The 23,694-nt window shown below is 41.4% G+C and overlaps 1 protein-coding gene across 2 annotated transcripts; it reads left to right on the top strand.

Moving 5' to 3' along the window:
• Positions 1-4,626: 4,626 nt before the first annotated feature.
• On the top strand, positions 4,627-23,128 carry GZF1 (GDNF inducible zinc finger protein 1). 2 transcript variants are annotated; one of them, XM_053284852.1, is made up of 6 exons: positions 4,627-4,887; positions 8,648-10,014; positions 15,126-15,220; positions 15,602-15,769; positions 18,830-18,987; positions 20,141-23,128. In XM_053284852.1, the coding sequence occupies exons 1-6, from the start codon at positions 4,873-4,875 to the stop codon at positions 20,501-20,503; spliced, it is 2,166 nt and encodes a 721-aa protein (XP_053140827.1). In that variant the 5' UTR covers positions 4,627-4,872; the 3' UTR covers positions 20,504-23,128. The 2 variants fall into 2 exon arrangements, with proteins under 2 accessions (XP_053140827.1, XP_053140828.1); XM_053284853.1 differs by lacking the exon at positions 4,627-4,887 and adding an exon at positions 4,952-5,272.
• Positions 23,129-23,694: the final 566 nt, after the last annotated feature.

Genomic DNA, 23,694 nt, shown 5'->3' with positions numbered 1-23,694 from the left:
AGGAGAACAAGAAAAGGAAGGAAAGGAGAGAAAGGAAGAGAGACAGGGACAAAAAAAAATAGGGCAATAGAAAGGAAGAACGCTTAAGGCGGGGGGGGGAAGCTAGCGCCCGTTATTATAATGGGCTTAAAAATACTAGTCACCTATAAAGTCCTAAACGGCTTAGACTCAAGGGTAGTTAAGAGAGCACCTCTTTCTACCTGAACCCCACGATTTATTAAGATCATCTGAGGAAAATGATCTCCAGGTGACCTGGAGTTCTTGGTTGCCACCCCTGAGACAGATGGGTAGTATAAAAATATAATGAATAAATTAAGTCACTGTTTTTCTTTTCTACAAATTTTGGACTTTTTTTTTTTAATGCTTTCCCAACCTTTCTAGCAAATCAACAAAAGGACCTTTTGCATCAATCCTGCAAACATTACCCAAGGCGGTACTAAAAGCTTTTATTGACATATCTAGTATAAAGCTGAACTGGTTTTCCACTCTGTTTTCTGATGCAAAGGAAATAGAGATTTCACCATAAAGACTGAAAAGAGTAGAGCAATACCATAGAGATTCATGCATCCATGGCCAAATCAATAATTTTCAATTTATTACTAGTTCAAAGTACATGTGACTTTAGCTAATCTCTGTCTCTTAGGTACTGCTTGTCTCTCCAGATAAAAAATGTTGTACAAAACACATCTTGGTAGTTCTTGTATGCAGAAGCCACAGAGAGGGATCTTAACCTAAAGGCACTTTTTGGGAAATATTAACCCCTGCTAATTGCACAAAGAGGCACTGTCAGGGTCTGGCCACCTCCAGGTTTCTCTGCTGCTACCACTCAAATCTATTTTTGCAGAATCTGAGACCCAAAATCACTTCTCCCCCTGGTTTGTTGTGTGGTAATGTGGGGTATCTCTTCTAGTGACACCAGAGAGGAAATGAAAAGTTCTTAGTCCTTGATCATACTTTAATAACAAGTTTTATTGATTTAACACATATTTTTTAAAGCTTGATAGTTTACAAGGTTTCAATATAAAGAAGCATAATGGTTTCAGGGTAGTGTTAAAACACTTAATTTACAACTTACAGAGCTATTGCTATTTCTCAGATAGAACTGAAACAGGCTTTTCCTTATTTTCCTTCTCCACTTTGGGGTTGGGGGGTGCCTTGCTCGGATATTTTGTTTCTAACCAGCCTCCTTTCTGAGGCTTCTTATGTCTTTACACAAGCAATGGCTTTCGTATATAGAGCAGCTTTACTGCCTGACTCTACTTAAGCCCCACTTCTCTCTTCCTAAGAGAAGACTTTCTTTATCAATACACCTTTTCCCCGCTCCAAGTCTCCAACTTGCTCCCTCTCCTCTTAACCATCAGACCAACTATCCTCCAACTGAATCTGTGTTTTCCTCTCCTGCATTCTAAGCAGGGCTTCTCTGTCTTTCCTATAGGGGTCCCACTGCTGCAGTCAATCAACCTTCTGTATGTATTTAAACATTTCTATAAACATAACTTGTATATACATATTCACAACTGTAAATAACACCTTTAGAAATTAAACAAAAACTTTACAGTGGTGATTTTCTTTATATTCTCTTCCTTTGTGTTTCTTTTTAGAATGTGAGCCCTTTGGAGACAGGGAACCATTTTATTTATCTTTTGATGTAATGTATATACCACTCCTCCAAGAACAGCTTATTCACTTTCTGTGTAAACTGCTTTGAGAACTCTTTGCAGACAAGTGGTACAGTGTAGTAGTAGTATCTGATGTCATAGGAGGGCAAACAAGGGGGGAATGAAAATAGATTATATTTGTGAACCCTGCTGATGGCAAGATGAATTTTATTTACAGTTGGAATTGAAATGATTTAAGATCCCAAGTATGTTTTGTACCAATAAGGACTGTGTTAGGATTGTACCTCCTTGGGTCGTGTTTGCAGTATTGATGTACAATGCCCCCTTGTTTGATGGTTTTCTGGGAAGAACAGATTGCAGAAAATGTTTTCAAAATTTGCAGGAAAACAGTGATTTACTTCTGCAGTTTGCCCATGACGTTGTCTTCCTAACTGGATTCTCATCTCTGGGGGCAGGGGGAGAGTATTCCCCAGCTTGATCCACACCCCAATGTTTCTCAGTCCTCTCCATACTTCTGTTTGTTCTAACCTTTTAAAGATCATTAGAGATCAACCATGGCAGTCCCAGCTGTATTCACTCATCATCCTTGTGTCTGCTGTGCCAGGCCTGGCAGCACCTGGGGATGACAAGTCCCCAATTATACTCCTTGCTTGCCCTCACTTGACTCTACTTGAGGGATTCACCCACCAGTTATTTTGCCCTGTTGAGTCATCTTTATGGCTACAGACCCCAAAGTATGAACAAGATCCTTGAGAAGACCTGTGGCTTGGATGGCAGTAAATGGTGATTAGACAAGTTAATGGGGCAGGAGAGGTCTGGCAACAGCTATTAAATTGAAGCTAGAAGGACACACACACACACCCTTCAGAGGCAGAGCATATCTAAATACCAGTTACTAGAAGCCTGAATACCACAAAACTCCTGCTTCTGGGCGTCCCAGAGGTATTTGGCTTGCCAGTCTTGGAAATGGGATGCTGTACCCTTGGTCTGATCCAGAAGGTTTTTACTCTACCACTTTCAGCTGCTTAGGGATTTGTATGTTTCCAATGCTGCTTTGTTAAAATAAAAAAAATCATAATCATAGCAACTAGATGTTTGTGGTTTTTTTAAATAAGTGTATTAAAAAATAAGAGAGTATTCAAGCCAGCCTACCTCCTACTTGCAGCCTGAAGTGGTACAGCCCAGGTAAATATTACCACTTGATTCTGCTGCATAAACTTGTGTTCTTGGTTAATCCATTGACTGATCCAGGCCAGTTTTTGAATGGTGCTTTAGTTACTTTTATTCTAGCCCTGGAGTAGGGGCGGGGCTAACAGCCAGCATCAAGAGCACTGAAGGCAGGCTGCACTTGCTTCTCTGTAAATAGTATCTGTCTCATCAAACCGTTAATATTCCTGATTCAGCTCAACTATCTTGTCCTTGCATACCACAACTCTGGATTCTACAAAACTTTGGGCTCTATTTTAGATCACCCTGCATTTGCAGACCCAAGCAAATATCAACAGTATGAGAAGAGGGAGTCAAAAGGGATTTACAGACTGAGGGACATAATTGAAAAAGGAAAGCCAATATCAGAAACTAAACTTGATACAATGCTGATTGGCAACCAGGCTACCAAAATTCAAATCTGGTCTTGCATCCAAGTTGCTACAGAAAGCAGAGGCTACTAGATCTTTGACTAGCTATGAAAACTTGTGTGTCTCACCAACTTAACAAAACAAGGGGGACAGCCTGGCTTATATTCAATACCCTCATCTCCAAATCCTGTGGTTCCTCAGGAGGGATAAAAGAACCTCTCCTGAAGATAATGAATAGGAAACAACCATTTAGAACCACAGCTGCCCAGATAAGGGAGGCAACATTAAAGGTTGTACATAGATAGCATCTTACTTCCATCAAGATGCACTATATCAACAACAACAACAAATATTTATATACTGCTTTTCAACAGAAGTTTCCAAAGTGGTTTACACAAAGAAATAATAAATAAGATTGATCCCTGTCCCCAAAGGGCTCAAATCTAGAAAGCAACAGTCACTGGAGGTACTATGCCCGGGGTGGAGAGGGCCAGTTACTCTCCCACTGCTAAATAAAGAGAATAACCATGTTAAAAAGGAGCCTCTTTGCCAAGTTAGCAGGGGAGTCACTATATCAACAAATCGTCTTCCCCATTTTGCTGGGGTTGTAAAAACAGGTACTCTCCTTCATTTATGGTGGGGTTGAACATACGTAAAAGGCTATTGGCAGCAATTTTTCTTTTCTCAATTTACAAAAGTACTCACAAAGATATACCTCATAAGAATCTAACAACTCTGCTGCCAAGATAGAGGTAACTAAACACGGGAAATCATCAACGGGTCTATGCTTTGAAAATTGGATCAATAGGGTCTGGAAGATCGCATTACCCGAAAAGCGAACCCATCAAATCAGGTTAGTTAGCTAGAGAAGTAACAAAACAAGACAAGTTTTTCGAAATATGGTTTCCATTTATTGAATATGTCAACAAGGGACGGTCAGTTTGTAACCCTCCATCCACTCAAGCCAAATTTGGGAACGAATGTTCTTTCTTGAATTTTGGTTTCAGTTGTCTCCTATCAAGTTGTACCTGCATGATCAGCAACCGACATTCTCTTCTTAACCCTGGTCTTGCGTATAACCTCAAATGACTCTTAATTTATGTTGAAAATAAAATAAAATTTCAAAAACAAAACCACTGGGGGCTGAGCTATGCTAGCTATGGGCAGGCACGGGACTGTGTTGCCAGGCAACGACCGTCACTTGCATGGAAGAACGGGGAGGAGAAAGGAGCAGGGTCGCCTCCTCTAGACGTCAGTCGGTTCTATGTCCATAGACATAGGCCTAGAACAGCCTGAACATCCGGTATGCCATTGCGAGTTCCCCCTGGCGATGACACTGATGGGGCTTCGCTCTGTGCCTTGGGAGTTTATGATCAAAGCCGTTCTATATTTACCATTGGGGAAATATCATGGGAAACCAGAGTGCCATACCGGGCTCGCGATGGCACTACTTTCCCCACGCCTCGAGACAGAAAAACACCAGAGAGAACTGACCGGCCGTTCATCCTGCGTGTGTCACTCTAGTCGAACTCTCTACCGTCTTTACCTCTTTCTCGCGCCTAACGGCATAGCACTGCGTCTCGACGACATTGGGCGAGACGGGGAGGCGGTACGGCCGTTGCCGGATGTGGGAGCATCACGAGGGCTTTCCGCCCTGAGGCTGTGCGGTTGGCCGGATGTGGGGCTGCCCGGTGAGTAAAAAGTGGGAAGGGGGGGGGGGTGAACGCTGTCTTCTTACAGTGGCTCTAGGGGGTAACAAGTGGGGGGTTCCTCGGTGGGAACTTTGGCAGCGGTTGGGGAATGGAGAGGGGAATGCGACCTTCTTCCCCCACCCCCAGAAGCGCTGCTCCTGCCATCATCGCTCTCGCCCCACTGTCAGAGGGAAGGGGGGCTTCGCAGTAACCTTGCCAAGGGGGAGCTTGGGGCGTAAAGCTGGATGAGGGAAGTGCTGCTAATTGCTTCTAGAAGGCAGGGGAGGCCAAGCACTCTCTGTGCCCTCGCTGTTTAAAGGCTAAAATAAAAAAATCCCTTCCCTTTCCACCCAGTGATAGTATCTGCGCATGTAGCCCCATTAAGGTGTGTAACATTTTGAAAAATAATGAATCTAGTGACTGGCCCCTGCTCTGAAGAGCATAAGATGATCTTAAACAGGGAGGAGGGATGAGAGTTAGCAGTTAAAAAAGAATATGCACTCAGTTCAGTTGCGCATACTTAGACTATTACTCCCCACCACCTCCAAAATAAAAAATAAAAAAGTGCACTCACAAATGTGAATGGGCCAGTGGTGCTGTGGTTGGAATGGTCTCCATTTCCTGTGTGTTCTTAACAGTGCTTTTATTGCAGTTTTATCCTTAAGCACTTGCTTGGTTGCCATTGGTGATGTGGAATTTATGTCCAGACAAGTGGCATTGGCAGGACTTAAGTCTATTTAAGCTTTCCCCCCCTCAGTGTGTGGGCAGCAGCAGCTTCAGCCATGCTTGAAGTGTTGATAATGTGGCCAGCTCCTGCCTGTCATCATTCCCACCTACCCCAAATCTGCTAAGAAGTTACTTTGTGTGTGGGGGGGTGGGGGGGGGTGTCGAATGGTGACTATCACCAGTTGTTTGCACTTGAAGTGTGGCGGAAGCTGCCCACAGAAGTGCAAACATTTGTGTTTTACTGCAAAATTAACTATTTTTTTAAAAAAAGGAATAAGCCCCACCATTGCCACCGATTACAAAGGAAAGCTCCCTTAAACAGGCTAGTAGAAAATGTTGTCAGTGGATACTTTTGAGGGGCTTAATGACAAGGCTGCTTTATTTAGTTGTATTGCTGTCTCTAATGATCCCTCAGGACTTTTCTTCTTCTTTTCTGTATTGTATGGTTGAATGAAAGCAGAAGGTAGACCGTGGTCCATCTGTAAGAACTGCTGGTTTCTGAGATTCTTACAAAGAACACAATACTAGTTGGGTCTTGGTGTGTTCCAAAAAGGCACTATTTTATGTTTTTAAGCAAGAGGGTATACTCAGGATCATTAAACATAGTTAGTTAATAGCTCAGAGATTACAAGTACTCCTTTGTAAATTTAAAAAGTGTTGGTGGACCACAAGGATCCTAGTGTAAAATGTATAATAATTTTTTAAAAAGTATATTATGTATAACTGAAGTCAGTCCAGCTCTGTAGTTTAAGGGCTTTTAAAATCGGCCATTTTGACAGACTTGCAATATTTTACTGTCATTTGCTGTATCTCCAAAATAAGTGTTTTTATCATTTATCAAGTAAATGATCTACATAGGTCTATATTCAGAGAGAGAGAGAGAGGCACAGTTAGGTACTAAAATGTAGGCTAATGCTAGTACAGTTTAATTTCAGCATGTTTGCAACTGTTAGTAGAATCCTTTTGTTACTGACTGTGTCCATTTACTTGTTGCATTATCTGTGTAATCAAATGTGCTGTTGTGATAAATAGTAGCATACTAATAATAACATAATAGTCTCATAGGTACATGCATAGGCATATAAAGTTTGTATTCCCATTATGGCAAATGACAAGAGCGAAGATTTAATATGAGAGGAAACATTTGGTTCAGTGAAAATTCCTAACACTTTCATATTCAGCATCATTAAAAAAATATAATTTACAAAGAAAACTTTGAAATTTCTATACCACAGATAAATACAAGGAGTCTTGTGTGGCACCTTAAAAACGAACACATTTATTGTAGTAATCAAATGTTAGTCTTTGAGGTGCCACAAGGTGGTGATTTTACTGCAATTGGGTACCTCTGGAAACAGAAATTCCTGTTACAAAGTTGCATTTTCTTCTAAATATATGAAATAATCAAATATTCTTCCCCCTCATTGGCTGAACACAGTGGGGAGTTTGGGAACATTCTAATGGCTTGTTTATGTTCATTCATGAACAGTGCTGTTTCTGTAAGGGAAATGAGAAGCTGTTTTGGCTGGATTCAATCTTCATACAGAATTTTCAGACAGAAAGAGTTGTGTGGGCAGGCAGTGAGCTGAGGGGCTAGGAAGTGGAGGGAAAGAAAGCTCATAAAGTAGGGGAGTTAAAGGAAAGGGAACTCTGCAGTAAGGTACTTAAAGGAAGAGGGCAGAATAGGTAGGCAGCAGTGTTCTCTCTAACAGGGATTCCCAGAGATTGTTGACTACAACTCCCAGAATCCCCAGCTGCAAAGGTTTTTGCTTGGAGATTCTGGGAGTTGTAGTCAACAACATCTAGGAATTCCTGTTAGAGGGAACACTGGTAAGGACTTAAAGCAGAGACCTGATGGAAGAATGGGTGGAAAGTGGAGAACTGAAGGAATACATTAAAAGGGTATAGGGACAGGAGGTGTTGCAGGGCATTGTCATGAACAGAGAGGGCGAAAGGACTAGGAAGCTGATTTCCAGGGTCACTGTAGGTGGCCAGAGTAAGTAGCTGACTGAGAAGCAGAGATCTGAAGATAGAATGTGTTAAGGAATCAATGTAAACAAAAGCTGGGAAAGGATATTTCATCCAGAGTTTAAGTATAGGAGCTGGGTACTACTGGCAGGAAGGGACTGGATCAACTAGGAACTCTGGAGGCAGGGGTACTGTGGGTTAAGGAGACAGTGAAACTAAATAGTTGGCAATGAGATCTCCAATTTAGTGCCAAGTCCAAGAGAGAGGTGCCCAAGCCCTCTGGCAAAGCAGCATACTCAGCAGTGAATGAGGTGGAGGATCTGTCTTATTTAGCACTGGACTTTGGAGAAGCAGAAGCTGTGTGAACCTTCATTGTTTCTGCTGCTCCCAAGCCCTTTGCAAAAATAATTAAAAAAAACAACCCAAAGCCCTCTCCTCCCCGCTCCCCCCCGCCAAGTTCTGTGTGTAGCAGAAGATCAGTGTTGACAACAATTTATTTATTTATTTATTTGATTTCTATACTGCCCTTCCAAAAATGGCTCGGGGTGGTTTACACAGAGAGATAATAAATAAATAAGATGGATCCCGGTCCCCAAAGGGCTCACAATCTAAAAAGAAACTTAAGATAGACACCAGCAACAGTCACTGGAGGTACTGTGCTGGGGGTGGATAGGGCCATTTACTCTCCCCCTGCTAAATAAAGAGAATCACCACATTAAAAGGTGCCTCTTTGCCAAGTTAGCAGGGGTTGAAGTAGGGGTTATTATATTTCATTATAAGCCCTGAAATAATGACTATCTACTATGTCAAGCAAAGTGCTGTGGACTCCTGCTATTAATGCTTTTGTACTTTGTGTTTTGCTGGTCGAATGACCATAACAAAGATTTGATTTGTTATTAATGTAAAAAATTCTGGAGTCACAAACATGGATGGAGTTCTGGGTGCTCTACAATTTACACAGCAGGCTTATTTATTGCTCCATTTGTCAATTTTAATAAATTATCTCTTCTGAGTTTTAATTTCATTTTTCTTGCAGACAACTAACATGCAGTATTGTTGTTCACAGTTGTTTTTAGAAAGGAAGAAGATGGAAAGTAATGCTGTTCTTTTGGAATCGAAATCCTCGCCTATCAACCTTCTGAATGAAATGCACCAACTGCGTCTCCTGGGCCACCTTTGTGATGTGACTGTGAGTGTGGAGTATCAAGGTGTCAGAGCAGAGTTTGTTGCTCACAAAGCTGTGCTGGCAGCAACAAGCAAGTTTTTTAAAGAGGTATTTCTTAATGAAAAGGGCATGGATGGACAAAAGACAAACATATTCTTGTATGAAGTCCAGGTAGCTGACTTTGCATCTTTTCTGGAGTTTGTCTATACTGCCAGGGTAGAGGTAGAAGAAGATCGGGTGCAACGCATGTTGGAAATAGCTGAAAAACTTAAGTGCTTGGATTTATCAGAAACTTGCTTTCAGCTAAAAAAGCAGATGCTGGAGTCCGTATTATTGGAGTTGCAAAATATTTCTGAGTCACAGGATGCTGAAGAGGATGGTGGGGCTCAATCAAACAATTTACTTGAGCCTAAGGCACTTCTTGAAGCACAAGGTGACAGTGTGGATTATTTTGCAAATTCGTCACTGGAAAGGTTTAGGGATGGAGAGAGCCTTGAGGCGCCTGCTACTAAATTAAAGGATAAGCTAGAAAAGAAGAAAGAAGCCCTGAAGACTCCCTGTTCCAAAATCAGGAGGGCCAGTGGAAGACTGGCTGGCAGGAAAGTGTTTGTGGAAATACCAAAGAAAAAGTACACAAGGCGCCTGCGAGAGCAACAAAAGTATGCTGAGGCTGCTGCTGAAGAGAGCAGAGTCTCTGAAGACCACAACATGCATGAGGAAGAGAAAGAGGAAGAGGAGAAAGAGCAAGTGGCGAATAGTGTGAAGCCTGAAAACAAAGGGTGTGATGGGACTGTTGAAGGGGAGGAGAACTTAACTAAATCTGAGGAGGATAAAAAGAACCGTGGTGGCAATTTTACATGTAGCACCTGTGAGAGAGAATTCCTCTATGAGAAGAGCTTTCTGAAGCACATCAAGCACAGCCACGGAATTGCAGCTGAAATTATTTACCGCTGTGAAACCTGCTGCCAGACTTTTGCCAACCGGTGCAACCTCAAAAGCCACCAGCGCCACGTCCACAGCAGCGAGCGTCACTTCCCGTGTGAGCTCTGTGGTAAGAAGTTCAAGAGGAAGAAGGACGTCAAGAGGCATATTCTGCAGGTTCATGAGGGTGGTGGGGAGCGTCATCACTGCCTACAATGTGGAAAGGGTTTGAGCTCCAAAACGGCCTTGAGGCTTCATGAAAGGACGCATACAGGCGACAAGCCTTATGGGTGCACAGAGTGTGAGGCTAAGTTTTCTCAGCCTTCGGCACTTAAAACACACATGAGGTATGAACAGACTTAACTGGCCTTGTTAGTTAAATCTCTCTGGGCAGAAAGGTAAAGTCCCTCGAGGCGGCTCACCAACCCTCGAATAAGTAGAGTTGGACACTTCTTATCACATTTTCAGTAATCTCTATTTTCTTTCTAAAACAAAAAAGCTATCATGCAGATCACACTCAAAACAAATTCTCATCTAGCAGCTATTTGCATTAATTAAATCATGTGTGCCTGAACTCTCATGGGTTACCTTTAAATATTTGGGAGTAAATGCAAGCCTTAGTTAATTCACTGAAAAGATTAGAACCTGATTCAGTATGCTCATATGAAGAGTTCTAGAAATGTAAACTGTAAAAATGGCTTGAAATGATCTAGTTTGTCTTGACTAGGGGTCGGCAAACTTGGCCCTCCAGCTGTCTCTCTGTTTTTTTCTGTTGTATACTGCCTCAAACTTCCATCTCTGGAAGCATAAAACAGATTAAAAATAAAAACCTTAAAACAATTTAAAACCACATCTGATATGTTGATGAACTACAACTTAGATCACCCCCAGCCAAAATTTATAGGAGTTGTACTGTAATTCTACCACAGCTGGAGAGCCAAGTTTGCCCACCCCTGGTCTAGACCATCTAATTTTAATAAAATCTGTTACAGTGGTTATGCATCAGTGAGAACCATCAGGAAATACACAAAATGTTACCCTTTCTACCTATGCAGCCTCCAAATCCAGTAGGAGATGGCACACTATGAGAACAGAAATGGGCTGAGAGCAGCTTCCTGTTGCTTTTATGGGGGTAAATCACATTCCTGCAATCCCCTCCCTTGCCAGGGAACCTATTTCTGTAATTTGGTCAGAGGATGACCTGGATACCATTGAGACTACTCCGAGGTTTACACCATCAGGATCTTTCACAGATACTCACGGTCTTCCTCCACATGCCTTGCATTTGTGGAGGGCAAGTACTCCTGGAACCTTACCATAATTCATAAAGTAGAAATGACCATAAAATGAGACCTTTGATCTTCTAAAGACTGAGTAGCATAACAATGTCTGTAATAAATTGCTTTGAAAAATTTAAGCCAGTGGGCTCCAAATTTGGAAGTGTTTACTTGGAAGTTGGTGTGGTGTAGTGGCTACAAATCAGGAATACCCCAGTTTGAATCTTGCTTCTGCCAGGAACTCACTGGATAGGCAAGTAACTCGGTCTCAGTTCCCTAGCTGCAGTATGGGGATTATAATACTTATGCTGCAGAGTTGTAAAGATTCCATGAAGGTAATTCATGTGAAGGACTTTGAACACTCAAAACCACTATTCAGATGCTGATTTATTAAAGCAATTCAGTGCTTCCTGAGCTACTTTGAAATGATTCTAGCTCAATTTCATTAGATTTGCGCCACTAGTAGCTCAGAATGTTATTGCAGTACTTAAGGATGCTATTCCTGCTCCGCAAGGAAAGAAGTAAAGAAAGGGTGGAATCTTGGCTGTTGGCAGAAGCTCCTCCTGTTGAAAGGAGAGCTGCGCGCATGCAAGGGCTCTTTGCACAAGTGGAAGGGGTCCTTGCAAGAGTGCAACTCTCCTTCTACTTGCAAAAGGGGCCTCTGTCAAGAGTGTGCTGCTCTGGAAATCTGGATGCCACCCACTATTTACTATGCCAGCACATTTTGGATTGCTCCCTTTTTTTAAGGGCTCCTCTTAGACCCTGAAACAAAATGCCATACTTCTGATTGAGCCTTACTCATGTTTCAAGGACTAAGAAGAGCCCTTGCAAAAGGAGCAAATATGAAACGTAGCTAGTATATAAATGTTTTTCTGAGTCACTTTGAAGATGTCCCATCTTGTTTGTTTCTGTTCAGTATTCCCTTCCTCCGCTTCCTGTCTTATCCACTGTTTACTAAACTGCTAAATGAAGTAATGGCGTTGAACGTTACATGCTATGTTCCCTGGTGTGATTTGGACAATGTTTTAAGTTGGAAATGGGTATATAATGTTGTCTTGGCAAGTCCATCAAGAGGAGAGAGGCCCCATTCAAAATCCAGTGGCAGTCCCCTCTTACCTAAATCAGTAACATTTTAGTTTTGTCTGACAAACTTAAAACTCTTGGGAATGTCTTTGGATAGTCATGAACTGAGTTCCGTGGATTTTGAAAATATAATCAGAAAAATGTGTATGGATACTAGCCTATGAACTCTAGAGCAACTAACATTTGGTAGTTTGAATGGAAATAATTGAACAAGTAGAAGTATCTAATTTAATGATGATCTGCTAGCCACCTATCTGAATGACTTCAGAAAAATGGCATAGATGAGATTCTATTACAGATTAAGTAACATGCTCACAATGATATTTTTTTTAAAAAATTCACATATGGGATCTAATTTGACTGTAACCACCAGAAAGAGAGCCACCTAATTGCGCAGCAGGAAATGACTTGACTAGCAAGCCAGAGGCTGCCAGTTTGAATCCCCACTGGTATGTTTCCCACACTATGGGAAAACATTATATTGGGCAGCAGTGATATAGGAAGATGTTGAAAGGCATAATCTCATACTGCGCAGGAGATGGCAATGGTAAACCCCTCCTGTATTCTCCCAAAGACAATTACAGGGCTCTGTGGTCACCAGGAGTCGTAAACAACTCGACGGCACACTTTGCTTTACCAGAAAGAGAGATCTTGAGTCATAGTAGAAAGACACATTCCAGCTGCAGTCGTATGGACACTTACCCAATACTGAGCTCCACTAAACACACTGGAACTTACTTCTAAGAAGACATATATAGGATTGTTTTCCACTTCTTGAGAATTAAGAATGAGTTTGAAACTAAAACAGCAGGTATACTGATACAACCACATTTAGAATGCTCTGTGATGTTGTGGTCAGCCCATCCAAAAAGTGTCCAGTGGCTCTGGGGAATGTACAGAAAAGGGCAACCAAAATCAATGAGGTAGAATCTTTTGAAGAAAAATGTGAGATCTATAATTTTAGAAGAACACCAAGGAAGGGCATGATAGAGGTTTACAGTATTATGAACCATGTAGAGAGAGTGGCCCACATGTTGCACAACATTACAAGAATGGTGGCAATCTGACCACACACATGCAGGCATCGAACAAAGCGCCAGGGGTTTTGCGCTCTTGCACAAGAGTAGAAATATTTCAAATAGTGTGCCTGGTCTCTGGAAGTGTTACTTAGATCAGAAACATGTCATTGACTGTCAGCAACATGTTTCCAATCTAAGTTGCACTTCTGGAGGCCAGGTCCGACACTTGAAGCATTTGTGTTCTTGCACACAGCGCAAGACCCCCAGGACTTAGTTGGATACCCGCAGCAGCACAGGCAGATTGGCACCAACCTTGTGACACTGCACAACATGTGGGCCAGTAAAAACAGAGAATTACTGCATCTGTCTCTAGAATGCTTACTTAGTGAGCAACTACATGTGATGTGGGCAATCTGTGATACATCTCTAATTTTTTTCATTTTTAAAAGCAGCTGAGAGGAGCCCCAAAGTGTATCAGGGTAGAGGAGGGGACAGTTTAGGCCCTTCCCCCGAGCCATGTTCTTGTTCTACATTACCCATAAAGCACAAGCAGTGGCTCTGGTAGGTGAAATTTAAGTTGGCGTGGGACAAGCTCTCCCTCACATCTAGTCTTAAAAATGCCACCACTCCTCATCAACCCATCTTCTCATGATTTCAGAAATCTCCCCATCTAGCTAATCCTCTTTTCTGTGGGGGAAATGCCATATTCGTCATGAGTTCTGTTCCAGTTGCAAAATGTTCCATTGATTGTGTGTACCAATATGGATTGTCATTCTTGCAACTGCTCTCAGATGCTGCTCCTGACTGGATGATATATCTAGCTAAGCCAACAGGAGACTTCAAAGATTCTTGACTAGAGATGGAACTGTCTTCTTTCTAGGAGTTCAATTCAGTTTTTCTGCCCTGAATCACTGTCATCTCAAAAAGCTCAAAATCTAGCATTCCTCACTAGCAGAGAGAATGAGGAACCCCATGAGTCATTTTTTTCTTCTGCTGGGATCAGATGATGCTTGAACCTACCCTAGGAATTACAGGGTGGATCTGTATTTAGAAACAGAAAAGAAACAAAAGACTCTGAGAATACCTGGATGCTTAAAGTTCATTTCTTAGTACAGCTGTTTGGGTTGAAGTTCATATTTTGGTGGAGGAAGGAAAGGAGAAGGGGTAGTCAGCACCTTGATGGCTAGCCTAATTCAGGGTAGCAGTCGTTTCATTGATATGCTTTGGAAGACTCTGTCTGCACTCTTAGACAGAGGGTGTGCTTTAGTTCAGCTGCTTAACATTTTGAAGAAATCTGCCTCTTCTTGCTGAACCAAGGATCTCAAGCCTTGTAGAGCACTGTTTGATCCCAGCAGAAGAAATGGGACTTTCAGGTAAGAATCCACTCTTTTTGTTTAGGTTTTCTTGTTTAAAATGTGAAGGAGTAAATTTAAAATGAACTCTTTCATGGCTTTCACAAGCCAAGAATTTCCCCCATTTTTTTTGTCTTGAAAATAAAAATATCTGTAGAGGTATAGAGGATTTTTTTTTTCTGATGCAGGAAAGAGGGATGAGCTACAGTTCCACTGGGACCACATTTCTACTCTTAATGTTACTGGCTACTTTGCACACAAAAGAAAAATCTGTTGCCTGAAAACTAGGCATTTCATTTCTGGTTCTGATTAAAGGAACTCGTCTAGTTGACAGTTTGGCCCAAGAAAATAAGACAAGCTTTTAAATAGTCCCTTGCCTAATGCCAGTAAGGACTGCCTCCAGACAACCACCTAAGGTAGTTTATGGAATCTGGAAGTAAATTGATTATGATATGCCATAATTCCTTAATGTCATGGACAGAAAACTAGTCTTTTTTTAAATTATTATTATTCCTTTCAATGGGTGCTGTGCATGTGATTTGATACTGCATTGAGTTTGTGAGGCTGTGTGGAAGTTCCTATGACTGGATCTGCAATTGCAAAAACAACCACAATGTATCAATATGGTTGGTGCTCTTCTGCATTGACTGTGCCAGTAGATTGTTACTCATTAGTGAAGAGGGGAAACAATTATAATAGTTTTGATTGAGCTATTTTCTCATTTCAGAATCCACACTGGTGAAAAGCCTTTTGTTTGTAGTGATTGTGGAGCAAGATTCACCCAGAATCACATGCTCATATATCATAAAAGGTGTCACACAGGTAAGGAAGGACATCTTCTTGCTTTTCTTACCTTCAGCTGTTTTATGCAGTGTCTGGTTTAATATGAATGTGTGGGGCTGCATTGATCTCAAAGAGCAAATAATTTGCAATAGGTGCAAAGATGCACCTATTAGACTGCAAAGTGCAGACTAATTATAAGGACTCAGTAGGTGGCCTTAGGCAAGGCACTGCTACTCAACCTCAGCAGCAATCAAAGGATGATAATCATACTTACCTTACAAAGTCCTAATATTATCATAAAGATAATATTAATGGAGCATTTTTTGGAGTATATTACCTTTTCAAAAGGTAAATATATACAAATGTCTTTGTATATCCCTTTTGTCTTTCTCTTTCCCTTCTAATTCTTGTGTTTTGTAGGAGAACGACCTTTCATGTGTGAGACATGTGGGAAGAGCTTTGCCTCTAAGGAGTATTTGAAACACCACAATCGAATCCACACTGGGTCCAAGCCATTTAAATGTGAAGTTTGCTTCCGAACATTTGCACAGAGGAATTCACTCTATCAGCACATTAAAGTTCATACAGGTAGGAAGACAAAGGATCAAGCTAGGAGAAACTCCAGTTTTAAATGTTCTGTATGAGCTGAAGGAGAACAGGCTTACTGCTAGAATCTTTAGAATCCTTCACATTTTTAGCTGCCTGGTCATTCTATACAGTAGGTGATATGAATTATGAAAGATGTGACAGAAGTATAGCTGGTCTTGTCAGCAAGCATGGGGATGGAGGAGGCAAAGACATTGGTGGTTAAATGCATGGACTCTTTCCCCTTTCCAAACACAATTTCTCTCCCTTCCCTGGCCTCCCGGTTCATTTGCATCTTGCTTCAGCTTGTCTTCACTGACATGGGGAGAAAGAATGGTCAGTTTGAAACAATATCTGGTTACACACACAGTGCTCTTTCTGGATCACTTAACTTTGATCTTTTATCAGCCATTTCATCACTGAGGAAACTTTGCTGACTTTGTTCCTATTTGCCACCTTGGGTATAATCTTGCCTCTGAATTGTCAGGTATCTATATATTTAAAAACCTTAGGACATATGTCGCGGATCCCGTGGTGCATGGCACATGTTGCGAGAGTTGTCCAGAGGAGAGAGAAGGCACGGAGTAGGGCTGAGCAGCGGGCAGAGGGGCAGCTTCTGAGGAGGAGGATGGGGAAGGAGGGCCAAGGAGGAGGCGACATTGCGGCAACAGGGAAGAAAGAAGAAGAGACATTGAGCAGCTGCCTCCGTGGCCCTGCCGAGTCTTCTCGTGAGGAGGACGGCCAGGGCGGAAGAGCGCACCAAGGGCTGTCCGTGCAGACCAGAAGGGAAGCCCCATTCTCCTCACGAGGAGACTCGGCAGGGCGACACAATGCAATGGAGGCTGGTGGTAGGAGCCAACATAGGCCGCCATGATGCCGCTCTCACTAGGAAGGGGAGGGGGCGGCTGAGGGATGGGGGAGAGCTTGTGCCTGCGTGGCCGGGTTGTGGGGGCTGGGGGGAGCCTACGCGGCAGGACGATGTGCGTGTGAGTTGTAGGGGGGAGCGCTCGCACACAAGTTGTGGGGGGGAAGCACGTGTGTGGTTTCACCACCTTGGCTGCCATCCCAGATGGCAGGGGACAGTTTAAGGAAGGGGGAGGGGAGAAGGCAGGGCAGGGAGCTGGATTGTCCAGGGAGGGGTGAGAGATGGAGAACTAGGGTGCAGATGTTCTGCACAGGGCCACCTAGTTATATATATATTATCTTCCCAGTTCCATTCACAGTTTAGCTTTGGTCTCTACTTCTGTGTAATCCACCTTCATGTATTCTAGTCTTACCTGATCAGACTAGCACTTTAGTGGCTTTCAGGTTTCCATGGCTCCAGTTGCCAGATCCATCTGTGGGAATCTTTCTGCTTTAAACTTAGCCACATGCAAGGCAATGCAGATCCCAGACTTGCATGTCAGTCTCCAATTAGAAACTGATATTTAGAGACTTGATAACATTGCTCAGTTCCTTCATACATAGACCAGGTTCTTCCCAAATGCTTTGAAGACTCTCAAAGAGTAGCATAGCACCTTAAAGACTAACAAACTGATTGTAGGATTTCATGAAGCAGACTGTAGTTCACAAAAGCTTCTGCTACAACATGTTTTTTAGTCTTAAGGTGCTACTAGACTCTTCATTGTATATATTGCAACAGACTAAGATGGCCACTCCTCTGGAAGTTTTTAAGGACTTCTGGAAATGTTTATGAAAATGTACTTGGGATTTGGTAGCCCCTAGGCCTAAAATCCCAGGTCAGGGACTTGGTGAGGCCATTCTAGATCTCTCAAAATCAAATCCCCATTTGTAAGATTGGAATAATTGCAGGGAGAGTTCGTGAGGGTAGATGAAATAGGTTGAAAGTTACTTTGCATACTAATCTTAGTGTTAAAAAATCTTACCTGTTGTGTTGCCTTTGCATCTTGAATCAATCGATATTTTCAACTTTCTGGGTTGTTTTCCAGCATTATAATGTTATTTTTGTTGGTCTTTCCTATTTCCAGCTTAAGCCTTTTATTTCTGATTTGTATTCTGCTGCTCATCTTTATATTTCTGCATGCAAATATGATCCTGTCTGTCTCCCTTATCCTTTTCTCATTCAGCATTAAATTCTGTTATGAACTTCCAAATGTATTCATTCTCTAGCTCCTGCTTGTCTTTCACCTTTTGATTTCACTATATTCTCTTCTTCAGTCTTGGCATTATTCTGGTTCTTTCTTGCTCATTAAACCTTGGATCTCTTCATCTATTCCACATTGTGATTTTTTCCCCTCCTGTTATTGTCCTAATTTTTACCAGCCCATATTGGTTCAATTGATTTTCCTCCTTTCCCCACCCCTGCCCCTGTTTGTTTTTTTAAGTTGGTTCATTTATTTCAGCTTTTGGCCACCTCCTCCCAATTCTTAGCTTTACTTTTACTTAAAGCCCATTGAGCAGGGCCTGTTGTGTTTTCTACACATATTGTGCTACTGCTAACAGAACCACCTAGATGTACTTTGTGCAAGGAGTTGTCTGTGTGTATATAGTGAGGTTAATTTCTTTATGCAACAACCATCGTGCCCTATGTCCTACCACTCATGCAACAGCATTTATGGTGACGCAAGACCACTCTGGGTTTTTCCTATCATTATTAACCTTAGCTCCTTATTTAACCCCTTCAATAAAAGGTATCAGACCTTAATATGATGCATACTGAGGAGGATACAGTGTACTACTTTGCAGAATAACAGTATGGAATATCTGTTCTGTAGATCTGAAGAAAAATGTGTAATGATCACAGAGAGGCTTTTTAAAGTACATATACCTAAGCATCTTCAACCCAGTCCTGTGACAAGTAAGCATAGCTCAGTTGAAATCAATGGCATCACTCTTGTCTGCTGCGATTCTGATTGTCAAGCTACATAACTGTATTTCAGTTGATAATAAGATGTGTTTGATGCAGCTACAAAGATGATGATCTTGCAGATCTTTTTCATGCTGTCTTCCTAAATTAGGTTGCCTTGTAATTCAGGGCTTCTTCCAGAACTATCCTTCTAGGTGCAGTCAAAATAACTAAAAGTTATGTGCTCTGGGTTACAGGTGAGCGTCCCTACTGTTGTGATCAGTGTGGTAAACAGTTCACACAGCTCAACGCCCTGCAGCGCCATCATCGGATTCACACAGGCGAGAAACCATTCATGTGCAATGCTTGCGGTCGGACTTTTACAGACAAATCTACTCTCCGGCGACACACCTCAGTAAGGAAGGGGTAGTAACCCCAGTACAAGAAAACTACCTAATGTTTATTCCTTCTAGCCGTGCATGTAAATAGGGCCAATTTGCTTAAGAGCAGAGATGGGAAATGTTGTGTAAACTCTGTAGAGCATGATTGCCATCTGAAGAGTGACAACAGAACTAGGGGGGTGTTAATGGCTGGCAATTTTATGCATATGGAGTGGGCAGGAGTGATCTTTAGCTAATGCTAGCTGAGCATAAGAAGCATCATGTTATCAAATTTTTGTGACATCTATTTCACAGTGTGAGACATTTGTGCCTGATGGAGTCTTCTGCCAAACCAAGGCTTTTATGCATGACATGGAAGTCTAGACTTCAGTTGGCTATGGACCATTTTGGAAAGGGGATGATAGGCTGCACAAAACAGTTGCCCATCCTAATACGATTTCCTGCATTTGTCTGATGGATTGTGCTCTTTCAATAATTGCCTTCTCAAACCAAGAGTCAGTTTTCCATAGTAATTTCCCCATAGTGACATGGTGCATGGAGTAATGGGCTTCATTTGTACATGCTGTCATTTCAGTAAATAATGCAAACTATTTGCTCCTAAATAATTAGTGAATTATGGGATTGCATTTGCTTGCTTGTCTTTTAAGTTTGCTATGGACTCTTCTTGTAGACTCTTAATTTCTCCCTGTACCTTGGGAAGGATATTTACCCCCTTTGGTCCATTTTTATAGCAATTTCCTTAGCAGTGCAGTCTTTTCACACATTTCATGGGGGCGCAGCTGCAGTTGCAGGTAGGATTTTGTTGCTCTTTAATGAATCGCCTGTAGCTGTTGCTTTTAAGTGCATTTGAAGCTACCTGAGAGAGCTTAGATTATTGGTCCTGTCATTGCTGAATAGGAACTTAGCAAGGATGCTGTACAGACCAAAAATGGGATACATGTATAAGGATCCTCTGATTTTCTTCCTCTTCAAACCTTCATCCAGGGAAAACTCAGGGAAAGTGGCTAATCTGGTTCCCTACTAGAGGAGGAATTGCTAAATTCCCACTCTGTTAACTTGTTGGGTCTGATTGCTTTGACAGCTGTTTAAGAATCAAAGTTCAGAACAGACTGAAGGTGTAGAAAGTAATGAGTGCCAGTGGTAGACTTGTGTTCTGTCTTTTTTCAGATTCATGATAAAAACACACCCTGGAAGTCTTTTCTTGTCGTTGTTGAAGGAGCCTCAAAGAATGATGAGGATCATAAGACAGAGCTTCCAGATGAGGAATATGATGTGGCCCATTCTAAAATATCAGAAAAGTTGCTGTCTTTCTCTGAAAATGGGCACTATCAAAGTCTGACTGCTATCCAAGGAAACATGACTGCTCTGCATGAAAATCAGGGATCCCCCCTGGTAACAGACTGCAAATCAGGTAGCACAGGAGGTGCCCAAGAAGCCCCCATTGGCACAACATTGCATGACCTCACGGTGTTGCACACCCAAACAGACTCTCTTCAGCCACCCCTGCACACCTTGGTGAATATGGAATAGGATCATCTGCTCAGAAGAAAATTCTGGTCCAGGATAATCTGCTTAATACTGTAGACTCCTCCAACACTCGGAGGCCACAAAATGATAAAAGCTTATGGTGGGTGCTCTCAGTGTACTGTCTGCTTCCCAAACCAACATTTCTGGAATTGTTTCTTAACTGAAGAATTTTCTCTCTTGGCCTATCTGTTAAGAGAAAATTACTCTTTCATGTGTTGTCTGTGTAATTTTAAAGTAGATTCCAGATTGCACAGTTAAAGCTGTGTGAAAAGTGAAGGCTACTACTGTTCTAATCCAGATTCCTCCCTCAATCTGTCCCTTGTCATAACGGTTTCTTCAACTATAGTTTTTTGTTGATCCCTCTGAAAGGAGAGTAGTTCTGATTTTGTGTTTTTCTCTCAGTCATTGATTCCACATTGTATTCAAATAAATATGAAATTTTACAGTACAATCTATCTCTGGGCCCAACATTTAATACAATTTTAATTTAGGGTTTTTTTAATTACATAAGAAAAAGAAAACTTTGTTAAAACTGATAATGGGAAATGTCTGACTCTTCTGAGCACAGATTTTCTTTTGGGAAAACTGGGAAGCCAGTTTTGCAGAAGTTCATTGCAGTTCATATAAGCTGAGTGATAAGACTGTTCTAAGCAGCTTGGAGAAGATTTCAAAGTCAGGTTACTAAATGCCTTGTGCAGAACTTACTGGGGAGGTCTACAAGTCTTTTCCTGTGGCTGAGCCTGCTTCCTAAATTACTCTGTGGCTCTCTGCAAGCCTCATCAATCTGCTCTCTTTCTCCTTAGTCTCTGCTATTCTGTCTACCTGGTCACTTTTTGTTAGTGTTCTCTTCTTTCTGTACTATACTCCCCACAACTAGGTGTACATCTTCATCCTCCTGTCACAAGTATACCCTTGCCAGCATACATTCCCCACATAGAAAGGGCATTCACAAGGCACTGTCCTTCATTCCCTCAAATACCCTTATTATTCTCAATGTCTTCTGAATTTGCAAGGATCACACACTTGGTCATGAGACAGAGTATTCTGTAACTTCATACATTTCACTGACAGCAGAGTCTTACAGGAAATTGCTTAAAGTATTAAATTTGGTTTTCTCAAGTGAGACTGCACATCTTATTGGTAATCTATTGTAGCTCTCCCCAAAAAATGATTTAATTTTGTTGTAGAACAGATAACACATGCAGGTTTCTGGTCATGGTCTGACGTTTTCTGAGTAAATACTCAATTTTAATATTAGCTGATGTTTGTACCAAAGCCTGCAAAATCTGCTGGAGATAAGTTACAGCCAGAACAAGCATTCTAAGAATGGCTAGTAGCCATCTGGAAGGAGGGTTTTTTAGGCCTCCAGCTTAATTTTTTTAAGGTTTTCCAATATGTACATGAAAGGTTGGTTCAGTGAAGCTTTAGTACTCATAGCAGGAAAGGAAGCCCATGTAACAGCCAAGGCAAAGCAACTGCCAAAAGGGAATACAAGTCTGTTTTAAATGATGTTTTTCTTAACATTGGGGTTACAAAAGTAAAGGCTTATTTTGCTATAATTCATTGATACTGTGCCTTTTTTTAATTCAGGAAACAAACAAGTGCCATATCCAAAATCTGACTTTCTATTGACTTCCTACAGGACTTGAACTTGCTAGTATAACTGCTAAGAGTAATCTATATTTATGAATACAATATTCAAGCCCAGAAGCACCTCTCTTAAAAGAGAATGAAGTAAGTGGAGAGCACCTCAGTGTTTGCACCGCTGGAGGTTGCCAACAAGTTGGGAGAGTGAAGTATCGCTCATAAGAACTGATTTTCAGACAAATCCGAAGTTCAGGGTAATTGTTTTAGCTTATACAATGTTATTTCAGGAAAAAAAGAGTTAGAGATACAGTGCTTTCAAACTTAAGCATACTTCTGTAGTTATTCTGTTTCTGTCTTTTGGCACACTGAAGAACTAAGCTATAACATTATTTTGTCTTTAATGCTGTGGTTTCACTCTCTTTTTGCATGCCTTGATACAATGCTCCTTCGAAGAACTGGTTGTGATGGTTAAGCAAAGTGGGTGTGCTCCTACAGAGGATCTAGTCCTCAGAACTTTGCTGTTTGTTTTGTCAGCATTATGCTTGAGGGTTCATGTAGTCAGGCTTAGCCTTCTCTGAATGTTTTCTTCCTCCTGCCCTTGATTAAATTAGGAATCATCTGGGGGTGGGGGACAATCTCTGCCAACTGTGATATAAGCACCGTATCAGTTATCCAAAATCCTGCCCAAAAATCTTGTTTGCTGAAAGGCAAAGCAATAAAAGAGGAGTCCAACAATGTGTCAGTTATTTTTTTGTAAATCCCTTAATAAGAGTTTGTTACTATTTACTCAGTTTGTTTAATCTACAAAAAGGGACCTTTTTAGAGAAAGTGGACTTTGAAGATGTTATATTTAAATATTTATTTTGTAATCCATGTGCTTTTTTATTTTAATGACCAATTGCAAATAATTTGTAGTAAATATTTAAATCTTTATTTGTAGTATCTAGCTAGGGAATTTTTTTTGTACTCTATAAAGATATAGAAGTGGGTTGACTTGTATGAATTGGAAAGCCCTATTAAAAGAATTTTAAATAGTGACAACCTTGTAAGTTACTTACTTGTAGAAAACACACAGCACAGTCTTCTATGAAGCTGTTTTTACTGTGGCTCAGAGGAGTGACTAATGTATGTGCAGGAGAAAGTGGATATATACCTGATTTGTTTCTGCAGGGAAATATTAGGTATGTGGTGGTTTAGAAATACTAGTAATTTGTAATAATGGAATTATTTGGCCCATTATGTCACTTGCTGGCTGTTGTGAACTTCAAGTCTCAGACATTTCACTTCTAGCCTATTTTCCAAGGGCAACAGAAATTAAAATTGTGGGACCTATGCCAATCTATTTGCAAACCTATGCCCCTCTCACCACAGTGTGAATGATCTATACATGGAAACTGATTTTTGCAAATGTATCAGCTTCAGCCGTATAGAATGGGGTTACAACAGGCTACTGCATGGAGGGGAAGGGGAAATTTAACAGCCAGAAAGCTGCATATATAATAGAAGGGGCAATGCTATTCCTTGACTATATGTATATACAATCCCTGCCTCCAATTATGATTGGCAATGTGAAAGACCTTCTAGTTGAAGCTGTATATTACAGGAGA

Source organism: Hemicordylus capensis, chromosome 1 (genome assembly GCF_027244095.1).
Source record: "Hemicordylus capensis ecotype Gifberg chromosome 1, rHemCap1.1.pri, whole genome shotgun sequence".
Taxonomy (NCBI): Eukaryota; Metazoa; Chordata; class Lepidosauria; order Squamata; family Cordylidae; genus Hemicordylus; species Hemicordylus capensis.
This window is presented reverse-complemented; position numbering and strand designations above follow the sequence as displayed.